Source organism: Anguilla rostrata, chromosome 3, assembly GCF_018555375.3.
Source record: "Anguilla rostrata isolate EN2019 chromosome 3, ASM1855537v3, whole genome shotgun sequence".
In the NCBI taxonomy this organism is placed as follows: Eukaryota; Metazoa; Chordata; class Actinopteri; order Anguilliformes; family Anguillidae; genus Anguilla; species Anguilla rostrata.
The window spans coordinates 60,127,792-60,144,096 of NC_057935.1; the positions used below are offsets into that span (position 1 = coordinate 60,127,792).

Below are 16,305 nucleotides of genomic sequence, written 5' to 3' on the forward strand. Positions count from 1 at the left end.
CTTTGGCTTTGTTGGGAGTGTGGGGGTGGGGGTGGGGGGAGTAGGCTTCGGCCAGGGATTCTCCCTGGCCTCAGTTTGGCGTTGGGGGTATGTGGTGTGGGGATGGCTGGTTTAAGCAGCCACACCTGCCCTGGGTCAAGCTAATTAGACCTGGCCAATTGGATAATTGGTTAAGAATTAGATAATTGGCCAGGCTAATTGGACCCAGGAACAGGAGTGGCTGCACCTGTGCGTAGTGAGGTAATCACTGCGCACAGGTTAAATCTGCCATCCCCACCCACATATACAGTCTATGGTTTGAACACAGCTAAAAGCATTTGGAATGGTTGTGTTGAAAGTACTTCTTGCTTCATCAGAAACTGATGGAAAAACCGATGGTGAACTCCTTTTTGGTGGATACATTTTTTTTAAACAGATGAAGCTACAGTAACCACACCTTCTAGAACGAAATGCTGGTATTATGTAATCTAGTCAAATTCAATATATATACGTTGACCAACAGGTAAGTTCACAAAGCACCGATGCAATGCACACCTACCTCTCTAGCCTCTATGCTTGTACCAGAGGCTTGTAAGAAGCTTAGGTGCGAAGAGCCTGCCTGGCCCATTTTGATGACGTCACTGGTAGTTCAGTGACGCGCAGTTGCTATGGCGCGTTCGAAACCGGGAGTTTTCTTGCCCGTACTGGTTTCTAACCGAATTTTTTCAGAGCATTTTATTTGTTACGGAGGGGAATTGAGAGTGATCATCTGGAGAGTTTCCCAGGTACTCCCGGTGAGTATACTAGTTTCTCAACAGATATTTGTCGTTAAGCAATGCGGTCACTCCGATTGGTATCTATCCAGAGTAGGCTAAATAAGATATGCTTCTCTAAGGTTAGCTAGCTGTAAGTTCTGTAACTTAGCTGGCTTCTAGGGTTATCTGTTGGCAGGCATATTAACTCTAACGTTACCTCTTATTACACAGGTAACGTTACCTAAATTGAGCTAGCTTGCTAACTAACGTTTTCTTTCCCCAATCAATTTGCTTTAGATGATTAACTAATTATTTTGCTATTAGCATGCTGTTGGTATTCAACTAATTAACTCGTTAACTTACTAACTGCAGTGAGCTAACTACCTAGACTGCTGGAGATCGATAGTAGCAACGTGGATACGTTGCTGAAGTTGCTGCATAACTGTCACCTGTCATTGTGCAGGATAAAACAAGCTAGCTATATCTGGCTGTTTTTTTTTTTCATTGATCATTTTCAGTTGTTCTTCGGTGACTACTTATCTAACTCAGCAACACATCGAATATGTTAGATTCCACTACCTAGCATTTGTTGTGTGAATGAAAGTGGAAGTTTGTGTGTTATGGTAGCAGGGAATATGCCTATGTTGAATGTATACAAAATGTGTTTAGTTTATTTTATCGTATTACACACAAAGTGACTGTGTGTTTTTGTCAAACTGAAAAGGCTAAAAGTCTCATTCTAAATGTGCAGTGATGTCCTCGCTGAAGAATGAAGACCTGCTGAGTGATGTGGAACCTTTGCCTGGCTCTGCACCTGCCTCGCCCCCTCACTCTGCCAGTGCTTCTCTCTTTACCCCATCCCAGTCAAACTGGCCCCTCCCCTCCTCTTCCCACTGCCCTACCTCCCTGGCCCATTCTTGGCCGTCCTCGCCACTCCCTGCCCTGGCCTCTTCCAGCCAGGTCACTGCCAGGCTCTATGCCTCCCTGCACAAGAGCAGAGAGCTGGAGGTCAAAGGTTTATCAGAGTCTGGCTCCTTATTTGAGAACTTTGATCGACCCAGGTATGCCTTCTGTTGTCCTGGTACGTCTCTCTCGCAGTGTCTCTGATCACTCACACATTTGAAACAGCGTTCACACTGGCAAACCAGTACTGTCAATATCGCTTTGAGATTTTTTCTCTTTTTTTCTCCTACCAGGCAGGTCACTTTCAACCTCTCGTCTCCTGACCTGCGCATTGATGAGAGAGTGACGCCTCTTCACCTGCCTCCGCCACTGCCTTTGTCCTTCTCCAAGCAGCTGGAAGAGTGCAAGGAGGCTGCCTCCAGCTCACCAGCCTCCCCCCCTGCCTGCCTGTCCCCCAGCTCGGGTAACCCAGCTTTGGATAGGCCCATGGAGGGTGAGGAGGGAGGTCGGGGCCTGGAGCTGGGGCAGCTGGCGGAAGAGATGAGTTTCAACCTGCAGACCAGGGTTGACAGCACCTGTGCCACAGTGTCGGTAAATTGTATTCCACAAGACCGCTGTCTCAAAAATGTGTTTGATCTCAAATTAGTAGATTGTAGAAGGTAAGTAGATGGACTGATATAGAAAGGTAAAGCCTCTGTATTTCTTATTTAACTAAGGTATATATCACAATGTTGTGTGTTGTGTTCATTCAATGATTTCTGTGACACTGAAAAGTACATGAGAGAGCAGTTGAAAGAAAACCTAGCTGTGTTCCCCCTTTGGCCTATCTAATGAAGAAGTCATACCTAAATAATCGTGTTAATTTTTGCCAGCAATGTTTCAATTATAATTATAGTTTTATTGCTGAGGAAGTAATCTTATTAATTTTGTTCAGTGTATGCTGTGTGTAGTATATGGTATATATAAGAAGCATGGAGATTCTTGTGTGAATGATGGTGGTAACAGGTGTATGCGTGTGCCTGTTTGTTCTTTAGAATGGCAGAAGGCACATCCTGGATATGGAGAATGTGCGCAGTCACTTACAGACCATGCTGAGAGCCACTAAAGACCCCACCGAGCCTGAGTGTGAGTGTCTTTCTGCAGTGTCCTTCTCTCTCTCACATGCAGTGTCCTTCTCTCTCAAACATGCAGTGTCCTTCTCTCTCAAACATGCAGTGTCCTTCTCTCTCTCACATGCAGTGTCCTTCTCTCTCTCACATGCAGTGTCCTTCTCTCTCTCACATGCAGTGTCCTTCTCTCTCTCACATGCAGTGTCCTTCTCTCTCACACATGCAGTCTTGCTCGTCATATACTTTCTTTACAGTTGTCGTGCTCTTTTTGGACTTGAAATATCCTTTGTCTCTGATCATTTCTGTTTATTTAGTACAAATATTTATAGCAGTAGCTCCTCTGTTATTTGGCATTTCTAATTCATATTTTCTGCCCAGGATAAAATAACTGTCAGGATAGCATTTTGAACCAAAAAGGATGTCTGTTGAGACAGTACACTTGTTTTCATCTCTCTCATTCATTTTAAGCTTCCACTTTGTCTTTCCGCTCGTTCATTCTTCGTTTGTTTTTTTTGGAGGATTGTATGAAGTACTCTGTGATAACCACTAGAGGTCAGGAGCTTCAATGCAGTCTCTGTGAAAATGATATACAAATCCAGGCACCCTTCTTGGTCCCTGCAATTCTGATCCTCATAGATCAGTGTTAGGCCTGTCCATACTCTGTGCTTTGGTAATTGAGGTTTTTAGTAAACTGAAAGCACAATGTAGCTGTTTCTTACCCACGTTTCCTTTTTTCTCCTCCAGTGGGGACCAGTGTATTGAGCAGTTATACCTTGCCTGAGAGACTACGTCAGGACAATGAGTCATTTGAGAGTGACAGCACTGCACACTTGATCAGGTTGCATACCAAGTCCCACCCTCCTCTGACACTGATATTAGTCTAGTTGACACACTGCCATTGAGATTGGTGGATTCTACGTGGAATTATACCTCAATTGTTTTTCTTTGTCATAATTTCATTCTCATTTCCTGTGATTAATAGGACTCTGTGTGGATTTATTTATTGATTTATCTGCCTGGGTGAGGGTAATGTGAGGAGAATTATGAATTAAAAGGGGCTGACTTACTTTCATTGCAAAGGGCATTAAGCTCATAATATCGATAGACAGGCTGCATGACATCACAATCACCTGTGGACTGGACATGAGGCTGGAGCTGGATGCCTTTTCCAGTGATCTCAGTCCCACAGAACAGGTTTTATCATGCAGCTTCTCTGCATTTGAACAATGTGTTACATTTAATCATACCTCAAATGATTTATTGAACTACCCACAAAACCCTGAGTCTGTGGACTGGCACCGGGCATCGCAGGTCACTGGTAGCGTAAATAGGAAGCATAAATTTCAATATTGTAGCTCTTAGGAGTCATTTAAAGGCCCTGATGTATTCTGACTGATGGACAGGTGGCAGGTGTTGAGGTTACTGCTCTCCCCTCTGTGCTGTGTGTCAGTGCCCCCATCCTGGCTGACGTGTCTCCGCCCTCGTCGCTGAGCGGCCTGGAGGAGCTCTTCCCCCGCTACTCCCGCCTGCGGCCCGACAGCGCTCCCCTCTCCGCGGAAACGCAGGTCCTGCGGGACAGCCTGGAGAGGGAGCGGGCACGGCGCAAGGTACAGCTGACTTTAATCTGTCTCCTCCTCCTCCTGCTCCTGCTCCTGCACCTCCTTCTCATCTTCTGCCATTTCATCTTCCACTTCCTTGTCTTCCACCTGCTCATCTCCCTGATGCTCCTTCTCCTCCTCATCTTCCACCTCCTCATATTCCGCCCCCTCATCGTACACCTCATATTCTGCCCCTTCTTCTTTCACCTCTTCATCTTCAAACCCGTTATGTTCTACCTCCTCATCTTCAACCCCCTCATCTTCCACACCCACATCCAGAGACATGAAGCTGACACCAAGATTTCTGGCCAAAGACGGGTTTTCATTGCAGGTGATCCTTTTAGAAATCGGAAAACATTCATTTGTCGGTCCGCATAATTTCAGAGATCTGGTTGATAGTCAGTATTTATTCCTTTTAAGCAATGGGGTCTTATCAGGTTTAAGATTTGTTAAACTTTTACATGGCTTTCCTATCATTTCACCGTTGGAAAAGCCCTTATTATAAAATGGGACAGTGTGTCCTCATTGATTTGTGCATTCAGCTCGTTGTCTACTGCTGTCCACCACAGCCAGGATTAGCATGCCGCTCTCTAATTAGCCCGAGTGACTGACTGTAATATCTTTATTGCAGTCACCTCGGGAGCGGGCGGTGGGCTCAGTTAAATCCGCTTTGGCGCTCCGCCTACGGCCCCGCTGAGCGGCTGCCACTCAGTGTAATACGTTTTGGCTCTGAGCTCATCAGGGCAGGCCAGCTGGGAGGGAGACGGTTAGGGAGAGAGAGAGAGAGACCGGCTGGGAGAGATAGAGAGAGAGAGGCAGGTAAGGAGAGAGAGAGAGACGGGCTGGGAGAGAGAGAGAGAGAGACGGGCTGGGAGAGAGAGAGAGAGAGAGACGGGCTGGGAGAGATAGAGAGAGAGAGATGGGCTGGGAGAGATAGAGAGAGAGAGAGAGAGTGGCTGGTAGGGAGAGAGAGAGACTGGCAGGATGAGTGCCAGGTGAACGTTGTGTCACACTCACTGTCATACCTCACTCTATATCTGTCTCTTTCTCTTTCTCTCTGCTGTGCGTGGCTCACTTCACTCCTATTGTCAGACTTATCCTGTCTACTTTTGTAGTTAAGCTGCACACAAAGCTGGTAATGCTGTGAAGACCGTACAGTCAGTTTTGCTGAATATGCTCTTGCCCTGTTTGCTTTAATCACGCCTCCTCGGTCTCTTTGTGTGTAATCTGGCATGGCCTTATCGAGCTGCCACAAGGCTTTGACCTGTTGAGATCCCAAAATATGGCCTGAGAACATGAGCTTTGTCTTCATCGTCAAACCCAATAGAGACTACATGGCCACTGGAAACGGCCCTGGTGATGATCTGTCTTCCTCTACCCTTACAACCCTTCCTGCCCTTGGACTCCACACACTATCTGCTTCTCGCTCTCTCTCTCTCCCTGCCATCCTCCTCTTCGGAGCCTGCCCTCTGCGCCCGTGTTTCCTCCCTCCCCTCCCTCAGGTCTCCTGACCTTGCCGCGCGCACAGGGACTGGCCGCCGGTCTCGCGCGGTGCTAATCAGCTTGCGGGCCTGTGAGAGCATCTGCAGAGTCGCTCCATTTAGCTGTCTAATCTGCTTAGGCTGAGTGGAGAGAGCACACACCGCTGTATTCACACACACGAGCGCATGCAGCTGTGTGCTCTGCTCCCTGCTCTCTTATGCGCAGAAAAACACCAGTGCTGTCATTTACCCGCCATGTGTCCCTGAAACACCTTGTTGGCGAGGCACTATTTTCTTGTTTTCCAATGTCTTCCCAACGGACTGACCCTGGCCCCTCACCCCAACACCCTGACCTCTTACACTTGTCTTGACCCTTAATCCTGTCTCTAAGGCCGATATCCGTCCTACTCCCCATCACCCTGCCCAGGTCTTCTTCTCTGTCACCTGCTCTTTTGGTCAGCTTGTTTCCCAGCAGCCACTTCTCCTTCAGAGACTGTTAACTGTGCATCTGCTCTCCCACACTTCTCACACAGCGCTTCATACGCTGCACTCTTTGCCCTCTCCACCCCAGCAGTTCAAAAGGTCGGCCTCACCCCTCTAAACCCCAGAGGTGTTTACGCATTATCGCACCTGGAGCACAATCTTCTAAGCCTTCAAACTTATAACCACATTTTTACTACCTTTGTGCTATTTTAAGAGTCTAATCTTCACTGTTGAAATGTCTATTTTGACAAGGGCTGTTGTGGCTTTGAGGTCACTGGCAGATCTAAAATTCCATGGCATGTCTTGAAGTCAGAATGAAAGTGACCAGCTTGCACTCAGGAAACTCGCTAAATAAATTAAACTACACGGTGCGTCTCAAAGTGATTACAAAATAGAAAAACGGGAGCCCGCACTCAAAGAAGTATTAAATCATAAGCATCTAGGCAACGTAGTTCCTTTTCAGCCTTTTATTTGGAAGAATTAAATACAAACATGACATTTTTACTGAATATTCTTTGCCATTTTTTAATTTTTGAGTTTTCAAATGTCAGCATAGAAACTGAAGCTGTATTTGACTCTGGTGTGTACAGCTGCACTGTATAGTACTGTACTGTATAGTAACTTTTTCACCTGCTGGCCACAATGCCTTGTGGATTCTAAAAATCACCAGCCATTTTCAAAATTTTACCAGCCACATTACCTTTTACAATACAACACAATCTGGTCAGTTAACTGCCAAAGTGGCTGCTAGAGTGGAATTACCAGTCACAATCACAGTTTTACTGGTGGCAGGTGTTAGATTTCACACCCGGGTAATCTTTCTTCACTGTGTTCTTCTCTGTGTCTGTCAGCACCATGAGAGACAGATCCAGGTTCTGCAGAACAAGGCTCTGCAGCTGCAGCAGCAATTGGCCCTCGCCGTGTCAGCTGACAGGAAGAAGGACATCATGATCGAGCAGCTGGACAAGGTGGGTGAGGAGCCAGGTTTGAGGCCGCTGTCCATGCTTCATGCGGTCTGAATACCCTCTCCCACCCCCTCACGTTTCCTTTCTCTCACCCTCTCTGTCCCTCACCCCCTCACTCCGTCACCTCGGTTTGTCTCGTTTGCTCGAGGAGAGACGGTTTCGTTTCAGGCGGTGTTTTTTTCCACGCAGACCCTGGCCAAGGTGGTGGAGGGCTGGCGGCGGCAGGAAGAGGAAAAGAGCGCGGGCGTGCGGCGGCTGCAGGAGCAGAAGGAGGCGGCGGAGCGGGCCCAGGCCAAGCAGCAGGAGGTGAGCGCGCGCGGCCCGTCCCCTGCGGAGCGTGGCGCGGTCTGAGCGTGTGCGTGCGCGCGGGGTGGGTGGAGTGACGCTCCGTGTGTCTCAGGTGCTGGTGCGGTTCGAGCAGTCCCTCTCCCAGGCGGCCGAGACTTTGGACAGAGAGCAGAAACGCGCGGAGGAGCTGCGCATGGCTAAAAGACAGCTGGTGAGCCGCTGCCACACAAATATATACACATACAGACGCCCATGCGTCCAGAAACGGACATGCAGACACACACACATAAAGGAATACACATACACGCACAAGTATGAAAGCAGTGCATGAACAAACACACGTATGCACACACATGCTGATAAATGCACTCTAACAGCTGCCGTTGCTCAGCCACTTCTGAATTGAGTTGCTCTTGCACACTGACACACACATAGTCCATAGAGCTGTGGTGACTGTTTGTGTATGTGTGGTTGCATGTGTGTGTGTGTGGTTACATGTGTTGTTGTGTATGTGTGTGCACATGTGTATGTGTGCATGCGCGTGCGCGTTGGTGTTTGTGTGTGCGCATGTGCATGTGCAGGAGCAGCAGCTGGCTGAGCTGAGAGAGCAGCAGCAGGAGCAGACACGGCAGAGGGAGGAGGTGCAGGGTGAGGTGGAGCAGCTCCAGCTCCAGGCCCAGGAGGCCCAAGCCAGCCTGGCCCAGCACAGAGAGGCCTGGGCCAGCAGGGAGCAGGAGCTGCAGGAGCGTGTGGCACTGCAGGGGACTCAGCTGGACCGTGAGAAGGTGAGAGGAGGGGAGGGGAGGGTGTGTACCAGGTCCTGGGCTCAATGCCAGCTCTGACTCACTCTGCTACAGCACTGACGCGTAAAGCCGCTTATTGGTGCTCATAGAATAATGCTGATAACACTAAAGCTTTTCAGCATGTATAGCTGCATCTCAAATATGCACATCGTCTGTAATAAGGTTTTCAGTTCAGCCCAGCTCAGGGCCTCAGATTCCTGGGTTCGAATGGTGATGTCAGCGGTTCCCCCTGTGCCCCAGAGTAACCGCGAGCGGGAGGCCCAGCAGCTGCAGGACGCCCAGCAGGAGCTACAGGAGGTGCAGGGGAGGCTGCAGCAGCTGGAGAGGGAGCTGGATGAGGTCCGGAGGGAGAGGGACGGGGTGCGCATGGACAGGGCCCTGGATCAGGTAACTCCCTGAAACTAAATAGACTAGATAAACTTGTGATGTGTCTATGCAGATCGGAGTGAACTGTAGGGCATGAGTAAACAGACATGCTGTATTTCCACATGGAAGAGCAGAACTCATGTAGTGTGTGTGTGTGTGTGTGTGTGTGTGTGTTTGTGTGTGTGATTTTCAGGCTCGTTTTGAGTCCCAGTGCTCTCAGTTGGAGGTGGAGTACAAGCTGTCCGTGGAGCAGCAGGTGACTGAGAGACTGGCTGCTCTTCAGGAGGCCAACGCTAAGACCAGCGCTTCGCTAAGAGAACAGCACAGGCACAGTATCACTCAGGCGCCGGCTCGCTCTGCCCTTTCCCCTCACAAATGTGCCCCGTCCTGTGACCTCTGACCCTGCCTGTGCGTTCTGTCCCAGGAAGCAGCTGTTGGATCTGAGCGCCCGTCACGAAAGAGAGCTGTCTGCGCAGCTGGTGCAGTTCAAGACCGAGCTGCAGGAGCGCGAGGAACGACTGCGCGAACTCACGGAGGAATACGAGAGAAAGTGCGTGTGTTACATCACTGGCGCATGCCGTGGTCCTGGGACGTGGTCCATTCTATTTCAATTCAGCCACTTCAGGAAATTACTTGAAATTCAATTCATGAATTGGAATGGCGACAATATTCTATAAGGAATTTACAATAAATTAATAGAATTTCTGTTAATTTCCTGAGGCTACTGAATTTTCCACTATTCTATGAGCGATGCTAAATGCTGAATTAATGTTTCTACAGTAGATACTTAAAGTTAGAAGATTGAGGAAACCTTGGCGTTTGCTTGAGTAGGCCAGTCGAACGGCTACACCAGGTTGTTGAAAATGCAAAATGGTGTGTTGAAAAGAGCCCTGGTGTTGCAGGGTGTCCGTGAAGCAGGAGGAGGTGGTGCTCCTGGAGGCCAGCCGGAGGAAGCTGGAGGCCCAGAGGACGGAGCTGGTGACCCGGCTGCAGCAGCTGATGCGCTCCCATTGGGCCGAGGCCCTGAGGCTGCTCGCCCTGCAGGGCCAGGTGCGAATGGGATGGGAGGGAGGAGTGTGTGCCGGTCTCACACTGCTGTGGGAATTATAGTGATGAAGAGTTAAAGCTGGTGAACCATAACCCAGCAAAACCCCACAGAGATTAGCATGAGTTACATGAAAGCCAAAGTGACAGAAATATACCCTACCCTGCCCATCTTCTGACACAGACTGAAGACTCACCTCTCGAATCTTTGCACCATGGATCCCCTGACCCTGTTTAGATATCCTTTTTTCTCTTTCTTTCCTTGGGTTATGGTATAGGTATAACTGTCTGAGATTATATTAATCATAACTTTTTTGGTTACAATGGAAGTGGTGTTTTTTTGGGTAAATATTAGACTTTGTGATTATAAATGGCCTCTGTACCTTTGAGGTGATACCGCATTTTTGTATTGTTGGGAGTAACGCCGATGTTCTCTACTACTGTTCATCACTCTGGAGTTGAGTGTCCGAGGTCTTGACATTTCTGTTATCTGATAACTCAAATTTGCTGAAGGCGAAGGGCAAATTTGCTTTGCAACTGGAAAAGATGCCATTTATTTGCTCTTTGCGTGGTTTTGAATGGAAGTGAATGGTAGGCCTAGCAATTTTTTGCACACTTTTATGTTGGTGTAACTGCCCCTTATGTAATGAGATAGGGACAGACCAGATGGAGAGCATTCGTTTGAGTCATTGTGCCCAAGTGGAAAACCTGTCCTTGGCCTCATGTGAACACCTCCTCCCGTCTCTCTCCCAGATGGACGAAGCCGCCTCCCCGTCCTCCCTGTGTGAGAGGGCCTCCGATGGGGACAGCGGCGGCCGAGGCTGGGAGCTCCCGCTGAGGCTGAACGGGCGCTCGGCTGAGGCCAGCCCAGAATCCAGGCCCGCGTCAGGTACTGGCACTGGTCCTCATAATGGACAGACGGGTTCCCTCTCGTTCTAACCAAACCACGCTTGCATCTGTCAGAGGACCTTCAATTCATTAATTTCTGGGAAAAATAGGGAAGACACATTTTATTAAAAGGAGGTACGCACACACCATCAGATGTGGGGGGTGGGGATACTAGAGGACACTGCAGGTTTCTGACAGTGAAGAGCTTGTTTCAGTCCCTCACGTTCCCACCTTTCCTTGCAGACGTCCCCCAAGCGTTTGGTCTCCAGCTGTCCCGGGAGAGGGGGGAGGCGGGGGGGGACCCCTCGTCCCAGGACAGCAGCCCCCGCGGCCCCCTCGCCCAACTCCGAGCCCCCGAGCATGACGTCAGCATCCTGCTGAATCACAGCCACACCTTCAGACCCCTGGAGCCTCTGCTGGATGATACAGGTCAGGGGTCACGCCCCTTAACCAGGTCACTGCCCCTCTCAGAAGTCAACCGCAGCGATCCCCTGATAACAGAGTAACAGAACTGAGAAGACAAGGCCACCCTCTACTTTCTTCCATTTATATCTTCATTTTTTGAGTAGCTGTTGCCCCATGAACAGCAAGTTTTTGGCTGTGTATATCTTGTGTCTGAAAGCTCACTTAACCATCACTGCTTCTTTATTTCTCACTTGACATCATAATTGTCTGCTGCATCACCCGTTTGAAAGTGCCACAGCTTACCCGATCATGTCAGGGAATTACAGCATATGGAGGAAATTGTGGGTGCGTTAATGGGAAGCCATCGTTATGTGGGGCAGCCTGGGTAACCTGCTTCTCCGCCCGCTGCTCTTTGGTTATGCGGTTATGCTTGCTAACCTCTTTTGCCTTTTTATTTCATAAAACCTTCATAATCCAATCGGCTTGCCTGCCTTACGGTAGCAGGTCAGCTGCAAGGAATCAGTCCCTCTAAAGGATTATCCTGCTGCCAATACTTAGCCACCTGCTCTTCTGCAGTACTCCCATCCTCAGCCTCATAGGGCCTGTGCACCTTGGAACCCGTGTAGTGCTCAGGTAGATGTGCCTTGCGCTCTCATTGTGCTGGAAGGCCTTCCCTGATGACTGGCATGTGCCCTTTACATATCGCGACCGTGAAATAGGTACACACTTTTTTTAAAGCTGTATTATAAAAATAATTTATTCTTGAATATGTAGTATAAACAGAGTATCTGAATTGTATAGGCTCTTGATAAATAATGAAAAGGATCAGTTCCTTGGTAGTGACTTTTTGTCCCCACTTTATTTCACCATCTAAGTTTATGTAATTTAGCAGTGTATCTCTAGGTTATTCTATGTGAATTAAAGACGGTTACTTGTTACCTGGGAATGAGGGACATCAAATGGATTGTCAGTCAGAGCGTATTGCTAGCTGTGACTTTGCATGCGGTGTAATTGGCTTATGCAGGACCTGCAACCAGCTATATATATCCACTGCTGACCGCCCATGCTGTCAGGGGAGGTCAGGAGAGTATTAAGCGGAGGGCACCGACATTAAAAGGCTGTGTGTTGCATATTGGCAGGAGTAACGGGAATGTGAATAGCTCAGAACATAGCCATGGTTTATTTACTTTATTTTTATTTACTTTGCTTTATTTTCTGTATTTTTCCTTTGCCTGACTTTAGTATTTATTTGCTGGATATGTCAGTTATAGTGTGAAGCCTTAGTAGCACAGCTGTTCTTGAAGAATTAGTACTTGCAGGTGGTGAAGACCACAACTGGAAATAAGCAATCAGACATCTATGGTGAAGTTCTCATTGCTTATTTTCAAATATATCTGACATTTCCCATATTAACACACACCCCCAAAACCAAACACCATACCCGTCAGAAGAACAACAAAACTGATGATTTAATCAGAGGTTAAAACAAAAAAGAATGAACTTCTGCGTGCATTCACTGAATTTCAGTCAGCATGCCATCAAGCACTTCTCAATGGAAAGGAAATGGCAGAAAAGCTTTGAATTTCCGTGGTGAATATTTGTTTTATTTACCTTGAAATGGTGCTTGGGTGTGGTCTTTTGAAGCAGGGTTCACGGGCAAGCGTGAGACTGATGAAACTGAGTCTGAATAGCGGCGTTTTTGTGGTATGTTCTCTTACAGTTCTGGGCAGCTGTGAGATGGAGGAACTGTCTGCTAAGGCCCTAACCGGAGGAGAGGAGAGGGGGTACGCCGTAGAAAGGGGGCTGCAGCTGAAGCAGCACGACAGGGAGAGAGGCTACAGCTCAGACAGAGAGCGAGCAGAGAGGGGACACAGCTCTGAGAGAGAGGAGAACTGTGGGTACGGAGTCCACAGAGGCGGCACGGGGCAAAGCGGATACTCTTCTTCCACAGAGAGAGAGGGGCTCAGCGGGTACAGCACAGGGGGGGACAGGGGCCACAGGGCGGGGGTCAGTGGGCACGGCACTGCCAGGGAGAAAGACGGGAGGTACGGCACAGACGGCGGCGTCTCTGTGTCTCTGACCAGGAGTGCCGGGCAGAGGGCGGACCAGGCGGGTATGGGCAGAGAGAGAGGGTTCCCTGTTGGGCGTGACGAGTACAGGTTTGGGAGGGAGAGAATGGGTTCAAGCGGCCACTCGTGGGGGGTGCAAGAGAGGGAGGCTGGTGGGCCAATGACAGCTCAGAGCTTCAATGTGTCGGCCACGGAGTCGATTAGAGACACCAGCTACAGCAGCACTGTAGTGAGCCAGGCTACGGCAGGCTTCAGCCGGGGGTTTGAAGGGAGTGGGGTAGGAAAGCGCATTACCGCCCCACAGGGCCTGGGGAGGCCTGGAGATTCCCAGGGTGACTTAGGGACCACACGTAGGCCCCTGGGGCCCACCACTCAAGCAGAGAGCCCTGGCATCCAGCAGGTGGACAGACAGAGCGAACTGCAGTACTACATCACAAAGGTGAGCCACTCTCTATGTTCCCGTGTCTTTCTCGGTTTAAAACGCTTGTGCTCTCCTTATACCAGTCTCCTGGCTCAATTTTATGTCCATTTCTCTCTACCAGTCTGCCTGCATTAAAATAAATATAAAATAACGAATTGGAAGCATGTACAGCCATGTAATCCTTGCTTTGCATTTTGTGAAGTTGCTGTTATAAACGATGGTGCCTGTGCCCTGTGCTCTCTCAGTTGCTGGACCGCTCCCCTGGGGATCCTGTGGAGGCCTCAGCCCTGGAGGACGAGCAGCCTCCGGCAGGTCAGAGCTCCTCCTCAGGTGCAAAGACAGGTGAGTCCGGTGGGTCATATCCTGCTGGCTCAGGGGTGTCCACTGGAACCAGAATGTGGATGTCACTTGGTTTTTGTTTCCCCCTCCACCATCATGTTACCCTGCCCCTCTCGCCCCAGGTCTCAGTTCATCTTGGGACAGTGAGCAGACCAAAGCCCCGGCAGGGAAGTTGGCCTCTTCCCTCCACCCAACGTCCTCAGCAGCCACCAAGACCAAACTCCATCCAGCAGGTGCTGCCCCACCCAGATCTCCCCTGGGGAGCCAGAACACAGGCCCCTTCCTACTCAGACAGTCTCAGCATAGTTCAGCAGTTCAGAATTATTTACCTTTTTTTGAGGATTCATGTTGGCATATATTGATGATGAATATCATGATATCTGTTACCCGTCCATTGCAGTGCACAGTGTATTTTGTATGTCTGTGCTCACAGAACGTGGCTGGCTCAGGTATGTCACGGTCAGTGTTCTTTCCCCTGCATGTGCAGCCCTCTCTCCCCAAATGCTGGGCCAGCTCTCGTACCTCCTGTCCCAGTACCATTCCCAACCTGACAGGGCGGCGCCGTCCCTGGACGAGCTCCTTGCCTGCATGCTCTCCGGCCAAGCGAACAGGTCAGCTGGGACAGGCGTGGGCGGAGGTTTCACCTTGAAACATCCAAAGTAACATTTTCTAAAGAAATGAACTGTGTATAGCTCTGGCTGCAGAGGAAAAGATTTTCAGGACAGACTTAAGATTCAGTACCTGAGCTGTTATAGGGCACATTGATACTGAAGGAAACTAGAAACTAGAAATCTAGGTGGTTGTGTTTTGGAGCTGGGTCATAGAGACAAATACTTCAATTTGACTGGGATCCAAGGGAAATAGAAAAGCATGGCTTTGCGGTGGTTGTTCTTTGATGTAACATCAATACTGTGACCACTATTACGATTAACCTTAAGTTAAACTATTTTTAAAAGTTTGAATATTTGGAAAATGATACCTAGGATACATTGAGACCAAGAGGAGGGCCCAAAAAAGGCTGATCGATTAATGTATAAATACATCCTATAATAAAATTTGCCTAAACATATTTTTTAGTCATTTTTCTCTGGAGAGATGAGTCCTTGAGTGCCTGCCCTGACTGGATTCTGCTGTCCTGTGTTAAGGTCACTTCAAGGGGCAGAAGATGGCCATGGAGATGGACCTGTCCACAGAAACCTGGAGCAGAAGCTGAGCCAGGCCAGCAAGAAAGAGGTGAGGAGAACCAGAGACTGCAGCATCACAGCCTGTCCCTGTCAGTACAGACCCCAGGGGCGGAGACCCTACCCAGGCATAACTACCATCTGCCAGGGTTTCCACAGTCATTGAGGGTCTTTGGCAATCATTCAATTTTGAAAAAATATAGCTATACATGTCTGCTAACAGGGCTACTTTAAAGTGCTTGAACCGTTTTTGAATGTAACTATCTGGTTATCTTCATGTCCATCTTAGAAATTTTTTCCCTTAGACACTACATTCTACTTGATTCTAAGTTTAAAATAGTGAACTAAACCACCACACTGTCACATGATCGCATTTTGTGGCACACGGCCGCGACCAGCCAAATGGCGCCAATGTCGTTTCTCCGTCTCCGTGCAGCAGACGGCCATGCCGGCTCCGGACCGTCGCAGTCTGCCTTCCAAGCCTGCGGGAGGCGACAGGACTCAGACCCAGGCTCCGAGGGTCAAGAGGGCGGGTCCCCAGGCCCAGCGGGGGGGCCCTGGTCGGGCGAATGTGTGGAGATGATGAGGGCAGCAAGGCACCCTCTCTCAGAAGAGAGCTCTTTTTATCATCCGGAAAGTGTACCTGCCTATCGCCGTCCTCCAGCTCTGCTCGCTGCCTGCTAGCCTGTAGCTTTTACTGATCGATGCAGCTCTTCTCCACAGTTCTGCTCCACAGTGTCATGACCAAATGAACGTATTTCTCTACTGTGTGGAAATTTGTGTCTATGAACAATGTCTCTACAGGGTCACTAAAAATAATGACAAATTACACGACAGATTAAATTACAGTATGTAATTCTATCCACAAAATAAGATTTTGGACCAAATCCAGTGTGTGACTGACCCTCAGTTGAGACTTTTTTTATGAACCTACGGTTTTTTACTACAGTTTGTGTGGAAATGAAGTCATTTCTTTTATTTATTTATGTAGTATTTGTATAACACAGTTGTCTGATCTGTTTATTAAAGACATCTAATTTTGCTAGACCTGGGGTTTTCTGTCATGTGTCCAATGTTTCTGTGAGAGACTTTGCTAAAGGGTAGGGATTATGTTAACATCCCTGCACAGGGTGATAATGACCAGGAGCAGAGAATAGGATGAGTGGTGAATTTAAAGGAAGAGGATTTGCGTCTGCGCATGTGCACCTGCGCAGTGGTCCTGTGCTCG

At 48.8% G+C, this 16,305-nt stretch overlaps 1 protein-coding gene across 3 annotated transcripts; it reads left to right on the forward strand.

The window, feature by feature from the left end:
- The first annotated feature begins 541 nt into the window (after positions 1 to 541).
- cntrob (centrobin, centrosomal BRCA2 interacting protein) lies at positions 542 to 16,124 on the forward strand. Of its 3 annotated transcripts, none has more exons than XM_064328951.1 (22): positions 542 to 773; positions 1,486 to 1,795; positions 1,931 to 2,228; positions 2,672 to 2,762; positions 3,491 to 3,584; positions 4,197 to 4,353; positions 7,160 to 7,276; positions 7,463 to 7,579; positions 7,674 to 7,772; positions 8,143 to 8,346; positions 8,605 to 8,751; positions 8,924 to 9,057; positions 9,155 to 9,280; positions 9,633 to 9,780; positions 10,528 to 10,663; positions 10,906 to 11,091; positions 12,788 to 13,575; positions 13,803 to 13,899; positions 14,019 to 14,129; positions 14,384 to 14,507; positions 15,042 to 15,129; positions 15,517 to 16,124. In XM_064328951.1, exons 2-22 carry the CDS (start codon positions 1,488 to 1,490, stop codon positions 15,658 to 15,660), a joined length of 3,714 nt encoding a protein of 1,237 aa, XP_064185021.1. In that variant the 5' UTR covers positions 542 to 773; positions 1,486 to 1,487; the 3' UTR covers positions 15,661 to 16,124. The 3 variants fall into 3 exon arrangements, with proteins under 3 accessions (XP_064185021.1, XP_064185020.1, XP_064185019.1); XM_064328950.1 differs by having other exon boundaries at positions 543 to 764; positions 15,514 to 16,124; XM_064328949.1 differs by having other exon boundaries at positions 544 to 773; positions 15,514 to 16,124.
- The last annotated feature ends 181 nt before the right edge of the window (positions 16,125 to 16,305 follow it).

Excerpts from the sequence above, each read along its gene's own strand:
- cntrob (XM_064328950.1), top strand. The coding sequence starts at position 1,488 with ATGTCCTCGCTGAAGAATGAAGACCTGCTGAGTGATGTGGAACCTTTG. Across the intron at positions 3,585-4,196 it reads AGCACTGCACACTTGATCAG|TGCCCCCATCCTGGCTGACG; the intron begins GTTGCATACCAA and ends GCTGTGTGTCAG. Across the intron at positions 8,752-8,923 it reads TGGACAGGGCCCTGGATCAG|GCTCGTTTTGAGTCCCAGTG; the intron begins GTAACTCCCTGA and ends TGTGATTTTCAG.